The following is an 8439-nucleotide window of genomic DNA, read 5'->3' as shown; positions in this document are numbered from 1 at the left end:
CCATGTTTCTGATTTCTTCTCTTTTCTTCATGTTTCGTATAATAGGACCAAAACTTTTTATAGGTTTCCCAAAAAGCTATTACATTATGGTCATAACAAGTGGAAAAAAGAGAAGAATCAGTAACATGGAATAAGACCCCAGGTGTAAAACAACCGAAGAGATTTTTTTCTTATTCTATGAACTGGTCGCAACAGGACCTTTCATTAAGCAAATATGAGCTAAGGAGAGTTACTGATGTGGTCACTGGATATATCATTTGGAGAACATTAGAGAAAATCTCGACAGCTCTTGCCATTTTTGCAATGAACCAAAAGAAACAGCCGAACACATTTTTTGTGAGTGCAAGAAAATCGATAGACAAAGACTACGGTACTTACATTCAAAATTTCAAAGCCTGAAGTGGTAAGCCGTATAGCCCCTGAATAGTAGTTTATTTTGCAAAGTCGTTGTTACGTGATGCACAAAAAAACAACCTGACCTACATTATTATCAATTATATATTTAGAAAAAACTTGAAAGGAATTTCTATTGGATACTATATTTTTCTATAATTTTTATTATACAAAACTAAGATTTAGCAGTAGTTATACTACTGTTATCATTTTTTGAAACATCATAATCACCAGCATCTTTTCTGAGACTTTCCTCGAATTCCGCAGGTTCGATTAATTTCTTTTCACCGAAAGGTGGTGGGCCAAGCAACTTTTCAACGTCATCGTAGTTTAAGGTTTCTTTTACAATTAAAGTTTCGGCTAACTTTTCAAGTTTTTCTTTATTTTTTCTTAAAACTTGTTCTGTGTATTGATAAGCTTGACTTACTAAAGTTCTGACTTCGGCATCTATTAAATTTGTTAATGTTTTACTGTAAGGTTTTCGCCCAAGTTCTTTAGTTTCTTGTTCTGGAAAACTAACTAAACCAACTGTCTTATTCATACCAAATTCTTTAACTTGAGCATAAGCCATTTTAGTTACTTTTTCAAGATCATTTTGGGCACCAGTTGTGACTTTATTGAAGATTATCGCCTCGGCAGCCCTACCCCCTAAAGTCATACACATTCTATCAAATAATTCTTCTTTAGTATACAATTTCTGATCTCTGGGAATATACTGAGCAAACCCAAGAGCCAAACTCGTACGTGGTACAATAGTTATCTTAAGGAGAGCATCAGTGTGTTCCAGAAGCCAACCTGAAAAAATAAAAAAAGGGTTTGGGAACATTGATAAGCCAAATATTTGTACGTTTATTTGTGTTAACCATAGAAATGAAAATGGAAGAATGAGCCTCGACGAATGCGCATTCAACTTTCTACCACAGTTAGTGGGGACTTGGAGTTTATTTGTAAACAGAATTATACGATATCAAAGAAAATGAAAGTGTTCACATAGCTTAACAATTGAAAAGGGCACATATGGAATTGAATAAACAAAAGATAAAGTTACTGATGATATTGTATACTTATCCATTTGTATTTTCGAAATTTTAGTGTTATGCATAGTCATTGATGAGTTGAGAATAAGTATCTTAAATAGGTATTAAGATAAAGTTTATTCATCTCAGATTTTGCGGGAGAGTCCCGATTTTTTTCCACTCATCCCGCTAAAGGAAACGTTCCGGAAAATGTGTCATCTACCTTTATAATTTTGATACAGGAACGTATAAAATTATGATAATTGTATCATTAAAATGAATTTTACTGATTTTAACATTTTTAAATGTTCTGAATGTTTAAGCCCCAACCAAAACTAAAAAACCAAATTTTTTTGAGTTTTTACATTTCATTCCATATGGGATGTGGGTCCAAGGAAAAATAATAAAAGATTTATATCGAATGAAAAGTGCAAAAAATGATATTTTTGGTGTGTATTATACAACTTTGGAGTTAGCCGGAAAGCGGCAAGGAAATCGAACACATTTATTGGGGACATTGCGAAAAAATAGGAATACCATAGACATTGTACAAAAGAAGCTGAAGAAATGAAATTACAAGCAATTAAATCGATAAAGGAATAACAATACTAAAATGGAAGAATAATGATGTTTTCTACAAAGTATGCTGATAAGACAATAAGCATTGACAGAGGATTTAATCAGTTGATGGAAGCATCAAGCCTTTTCCATTTCTTTTCAATATTAATTAAAATTCTAAATTTCATTTTAACTGAATAACTAAAAAATATAACTTGATTGAAAATTTTTTGAGATAACCCCTGTTGAAAGCCCAGTTGAATTTGAATGACCTTTGTATATGCGGGTGGAAAATGGCGGTCGCGGTGTTTCAACATATTAGGAAGTTTGTATATCCTATTCTCTCTTTTTTATATCTATGGTGTCAACACACTAATTATTTGCAACTGTACTCACCTACTAAAGCATGACCAGATTCATGATACGCAACGACTCTCTTTTCCTGTGGTGACATAGCATGATTTCGTTTTTCTGTTCCTCCTACTGATCTCTCTATGGCATACTCCAAATCTTCCTTTTTAACTTTCTTCTTTTTTTTACGAGCTGCATGTAGTGCAGCCTCATTGCAGACATTAGCAATATCAGCACCACTCAAACCTGGTGTAAGATAAGCCAATCGTTTAGAATATGTTTCAGGTGATTGCTCTAATGAAATTCCTTTAAGGTGTTGTTCGAAAATCTGCTTCCTTTCTACTAAATCGGGATAATCTATCAAAATATGTCTATCAAATCTTCCAGGACGTAATAGTGCTTTGTCTAATATATCTGGTCTGTTTGTACTAGCTAGCATGATGACACTTTCTTTACTTGCCATACCATCCATTTCAACCAACAGTTGATTGAGTGTTTGTTCACTTTCACCACTGATGCCTTCAGTACCCAATCTACCACTTCGTTTACGTCCCACTGCATCAATTTCATCTATATAGATTATGCAGGGAGCACGCTTCCTAGCTTCTTTAAACAAATCTCTTACTCTAGCTGCTCCAAGACCTGATAAAAATAAATTAATTATTACTCTTTCTTAATTGAAGAGGTAAACCATATTAGGAGGTACAAAAAAGTTTTTTATTGCATAAATCGTTAGTTCCACTATCCAAGTCATTTTGTATACTAACATAACTTTGAAACGGAACCCCGTTCTTGTATATCTAATTTCAAATAACGGTATAGAAAGTATTAGAAGCATCAACACAAGGGATTATTTCTGGTATATTACATTGAGTATTGCTATACCTTACTTGGAGTCTCCTGATGAACAAGGCAGGAATTATAGTAGGCAGGCAGGTATTAATAGGTAAGCATTTTATATTATTGTTAACTTGCTTGAATTTCTAGTTTCCAAGAATTTATTCTCCAATCGTGTTTATCTTGAAATGATTTTTGTCACATTTGGGTAAAATCTAACTCAAAAAGTATAGAACCGATCATTATGCAAATGGACAGTATGTTCCTTTACAAAATTACAAATTATATGAAGCAATTTGTAAAACGAAATCAAAGCTTGAAGGGTATTTTTCTTTGCATAATTAGAAAAAAAATCGTTACTTCAAAGTAAATTGTTGAGGTTCATATTCTTAGAAAATAAGTTATTAATGTAAAATGAAAATATATTTGATTTCAGATGAAAATTGGAATGTACACAATTGGAAAAATAAACTCACAACCTTCAAAGGACATCACAGTGTAGCATTATTATTTTTCGAAGAAATTAGGTAAAAAAATCAGTTCAAAATATAAATGAAATTGTGTCAAAATTTGATTGAATTCTAATTAATTCCTCCCACCTAAAAAATCAGTTTTAATCAGCCTTTTAATGTAGTTTCCTTTCTTAAAGACAAATAACTATTCCATTGGTTTACGGTTATTTACTTCTTGAACCCACTGTTAACTACTACTACAAACACAGTAATTTTATTTGATATGATATGAACCAGTGATCCGTGAAAGATTTGATGGACCAAACAATGTAATTGTGAGTGTTAATGTAGTGGAAATAAAAGTACATCAACTATAAATATAATCATTAGTTCCAAAAACTCTAACTTAGTAATATTTACCTCCAATCATTTCAATAAATTCGGATCCATTCATAGATAAGAACGGCACATTAGCTTCTGTTGCAACAGCTTTGGCTAGCATTGTTTTTCCACAACCTGGCGGTCCTAACAAAAGCGCACCTTTTGGAACTTTAGCTCCCAAATTCTTGTAGTGTTCAGGTCTTTTCAAATAATCAACAAATTCCATAATTTCTAATTTGGCTTCTCTTAAACCAGCCACATCAGAGAAGTGTACACCCTTTCCTGGCCCCTTTAATGGATCAATCAAGGTAAATTTAGCACGGCCTAATTGTGTAATTGAATCAATACTAATTGGGGGACGAATGCTTTTGCTTCTAGCTAATAAGGATATGAGCAACCCTACTACAAGCAATGAAATGAGTAGCTTTCCTGCGGTGTCAGTATTTCTTTCATAAATAATAGGCACTCCATCTGTTATACCCAATCGTCTTTCTGCTTCCCTCAATTTATCCTCAAATTTATTCACATCTACCACATTCATGTGAAATGTTCTATTTTCCACTCTCTTTCCTTTAACAATAGCGCCTTCTTGTAGTATTATTGTGACTATTTCAATATCTGGCCTTACTATAATTCTTTCTACCTCTCCTTTGGCCAGCATTTGATACAAAAATTCATTCCAAGACACATATCGAACTATCTAAAAATATAAATATAAATAAATACAAAAAAATTAGATTTTGGATATATTTAACCTCTGGTTGATTAGTTCCTGGAAACATTAATGACATTATTGCGATAAACATATATGCAGTTAGCATCCACAAAAAAGCTTTTGCAAGTAAAGACGAAATTTTATCCTTGTCATCATCTTTATCAGGTGGTTTCCCAGAATTTTCTGAAGGTCCTTGATTTGTTGCTTGATCGAACTTCTTAGTAGAATGAAGTTTTCGGTTATTTATATACCCAGAAATTTGGGATATGTCTCTTAAGCCTGAACGCTGCAGTAAACACTGAACTGCAGCATACTCTCTATTTAAGATTTTAAAAGAGTTTGAACTGGATGCATTGCATAATTTATTAACATTTTTGTAAAATAGGAGGCTTTTCATCCCATGACAAAAATTATTTCTTAAAGAAAAGTACACATTCAAAAGGCACATATTTTGTTTTCAGGTTATGGTATTCATGACACTAAATTATTTGTGACAGAATCACATACGTAATATGTATTTCTATATGGACAGTTTCTTAAATTGGAAGGTGTTCCGACTAAGTGAAACAAATAGTGTATCGTTCTCTCTCTCTCCTACCAACGCTTCAGTTAGTTATTATTTTCCCACTACTGATATTTTCGAGAATTTTCAAGTATACGCAGAATAGATAAAGTGTCTCGAACGAGAGAGAAAATGAATACTGTTGGTATCATAACTTAGAGACGTTTTTTCCTATACCAACCATTGAATTTACTTTGAATTCAATGTTTCTAGCTCATCAAAGAGCCGTCATTGGTACGGAGACGATTCTGCGCAATATTTTGTGTTCCAACAGGACCGTTATACGAACTACACTGTTCCAACACGTATGTGGTTCTTGTTTGCTCCAACCCACAATTGAAGGGCGACAGATGCAGTATTTCACTAAAATCACGAAGAAAAACCAGTAAAAATGTTTGCTTTCATATCAATTATCTCCAGTTACTGTTTAGTCACCTAATATGAGGTTTCCAATGTTAGGCCATTACTAAATCCGCAATTGATACAATTCGTATGGTTTTTTTCCTGTGTGATTTCTCATGTGTCCATTCAAATGAATTGTCTGAAAATGTTTTTAAGCAAACATTGGACTATTTTATTCCTGTGTGACTACGAAGATGGATATAGAAATTATTTTCATGAGAAGAAAACATTAAGCAAAGTTTTCGTATAACTGTTATGATGAAAAAGTGATAGTGAAGTGAGAATAATTATAACAATAATAAATTTGTTTATAAATGTACTCATTATTTGATATTCCACTCATTTGTAATTGTCAAATCAGGATGTTGTCAATGTAGGGTGACTAGACTTTAATAAAATGTCACAACAACTTTCCCTTTTTGCTATAAAGGGAATTTCTATACAAATTACTTAACTGCAAAATGTACTTCAACAAATCTCACATCATATTGGCTGTTCTCCTGTATAAGTATGCAAATAATCATGTTAACTATATTTCTCCAACAAATTTTCGGAAACAAACATTAAGTAGTAAAAATGTTTGCTTTCATCTCAATTTAAAATATCTGCAGTTATTGTTTAGTCACCTAATATGAGGTTTCCACCCTTAGGCGATTAATGAACAGCAATTGATACATTTTGTATGGCTTTTTTTCAGTATGTGTTCTCATATGTACATTTAAATGAATTGTCTGGGAATGTTTTCAAGCAAACATTAAGTAAAGTTTGCGTGATATCTCGCTATCCTTCTTAGCATCTTCATTGAGATTCCTGAGAATGCTAAAGCTGCACAACTGTTTGGAATTCTAAATTTCTCCATCCAAAATTTTTCGTTTTATACAGTACTTTATTCTATTTGTAATAGTGGTTTTTGTAAGAATTCTGTCTGTTTTATGTGTAAATTTCCTGAAAACTCCATAGTGTTTATTTCGTTAGTAGTGCTTGAAACTACTTTCTAAAGGCTGTAAATCTAAATATACTATATCAGAAATGGTTGATAAAATAAACATTCTGTAATTGTATATACATTTTGAAGTGGTGATACTAAGATAGTGCAAAAAACTGACCAAAAAGACTTACCGAAAATTGTTATGGCTGAGAGATAGTATTAAAAATATTCACTTAACTGTAGGAACAATAAAGAAAAAAATAAAAACCTTGTCTTTTATTCACAACAAATTGCAGAGTGAAAGTTTTTGAAGCATGTTTTCCTAATTTATGCAAAGATCTGTGCCCGATTTTTCCACGTATGTGAAAAACCATTTGGAACACTGGTGTATGATACAATATGTTGGGGATAGTGAATTAATCCATTAAATGATATTTTCTAGAAAACTATGGCTCATTGGTCCGAGACTCAAATAATAGAAATTCTAATCTTTTTTTAAACATTTATTTCTGTCCTCCAAACAGATAAAAATAATTTGGCATGAAGGCCTCAAGTTATTAAATTATAATGGAAAACAAATAAATAATGTAATTCTATTTTTTTTTATTTTCTCTATTTAAATCCATTTCTCAATAGCTTCTTAGGGTCCCTATAAACAGTTTTCCACTTCCCTCTATTTCTAACTTAAAAACACTGTTAGATGCAGTTATACTTGCAAATATTGGAGAGGTTTGAGCTTTTTTTTATGTAAACAATTGTTCCTAAGTGCTTCTTTTTTCCGCAGATTCTACTTGTGGTAATCTTGATTTTGTTTTAATTTAATATCAGTTTTTATTAGGTTTTCTAGTATTTTATGTATGAGTTTTATTTGCTGAAATGTTTTTAGTTTATCCATATTTAAGAATGGATAGATAGTCCTGATATAGTGAATTACTAGGTGTGTTATATTTTTTAGCAAATCTAATTTTGATTGCTTTATTTTGCAGCCTCTGTCATTTATAATTTTGTGCCACAGTGGAATTTCCATAGCATGGGAAAGGTGGCGCAATAGAACGTGCATTTATTAATTATAGGTTGAAAAAATAAATACATAAGGTATTGTTGAAATAAAAGATATGATGATTAGGTAATTAAATAAAGTTTATTTTTTAAAAATAACATCATCTAAATATACGGCACTCCTCTAAACGCGAACGTAGATTTGTGAAACAATAAATCTGGGGTGGTTGCTGCCATTTCCTGGCGGATATTTTCCTTTAGCTGACTGATGTCTCTAGGATTGTTCATGTAGATTTTATCTTTGAGGTTTCCCCACAAAAAAAGTCAAGTCAGGGCTACGTGGAGGCTAGGGGATATCACCTTTTTTGGAAATTAGTCTTGCAGGAAACATCTGTCTCACAACCGCCATAGAGTCATTTGATGTGTGACAGGTCGCTCCGTCTTGTTGGAACTAAGTTATAGTATTCGCTATTCTTGATTTCGCAAGTTCTATAGAATCAAATAATATCACAACATAGCGGTCGGTGTTAACGGTGATGTTTCGTCCTCGAGAATCTTTAAAGAAGAGAGGGCCAATAATTCCTTTGCTTAAGATTGCTGCCCAAGCGTTACTTTCGGACTATGCAGTGGTTTTTGATGTTTCATTTTTATATAAATTATGGAAATATATTATAAACAAAAACATAAATATAAAAATTTATTAGTTTTTCTTGGATAGCAATATAAACCTTCATATAATTTGAATTACGCGCCATTAATAAAATTTAAATTTACCAGCATGAAGGATATCATATTATAGCAGGTTGGAGTTTGGAAACCATGAAAAATATCAGCTAAGAAAATAG

The 8439-nt window shown here is 32.2% G+C and overlaps 1 protein-coding gene across 1 annotated transcript; it reads right to left on the bottom strand.

The window, feature by feature from the left end:
- Positions 1-523: 523 nt before the first annotated feature.
- Positions 524-5537, bottom strand: LOC130896109 (paraplegin). The gene is made up of 4 exons (XM_057803900.1): positions 4744-5537; positions 4028-4688; positions 2364-2960; positions 524-1188 (listed from the first exon to the last, which is right to left on the bottom strand). The coding sequence occupies exons 1-4, from the start codon at positions 5149-5151 to the stop codon at positions 569-571; spliced, it is 2286 nt and encodes a 761-aa protein (XP_057659883.1). The 5' UTR covers positions 5152-5537; the 3' UTR covers positions 524-568.
- Between the last annotated feature and the right edge of the window lie 2902 nt (positions 5538-8439).

Source organism: Diorhabda carinulata, chromosome 7 (assembly GCF_026250575.1).
Source record: "Diorhabda carinulata isolate Delta chromosome 7, icDioCari1.1, whole genome shotgun sequence".
NCBI classification, from domain to species: Eukaryota; Metazoa; Arthropoda; class Insecta; order Coleoptera; family Chrysomelidae; genus Diorhabda; species Diorhabda carinulata.
The sequence above is the reverse complement of the archived record's forward strand: the minus strand, read 5'-3'. Positions and strand labels throughout refer to the sequence as shown.

Bases quoted from the DNA above. Each gene is read 5' to 3' on its own strand.
- LOC130896109 (XM_057803900.1), bottom strand. From the start codon at position 5,151: ATGTGCCTTTTGAATGTGTACTTTTCTTTAAGAAATAATTTTTGTCAT. The intron at 2,961-4,027 runs GTAAATATTACT...TATTTTTATCAG, and splicing joins ATTTATTGAAATGATTGGAG to GTCTTGGAGCAGCTAGAGTA. The intron at 1,189-2,363 runs GTGAGTACAGTT...TTATTTTTTCAG, and splicing joins ATCTGGTCATGCTTTAGTAG to GTTGGCTTCTGGAACACACT.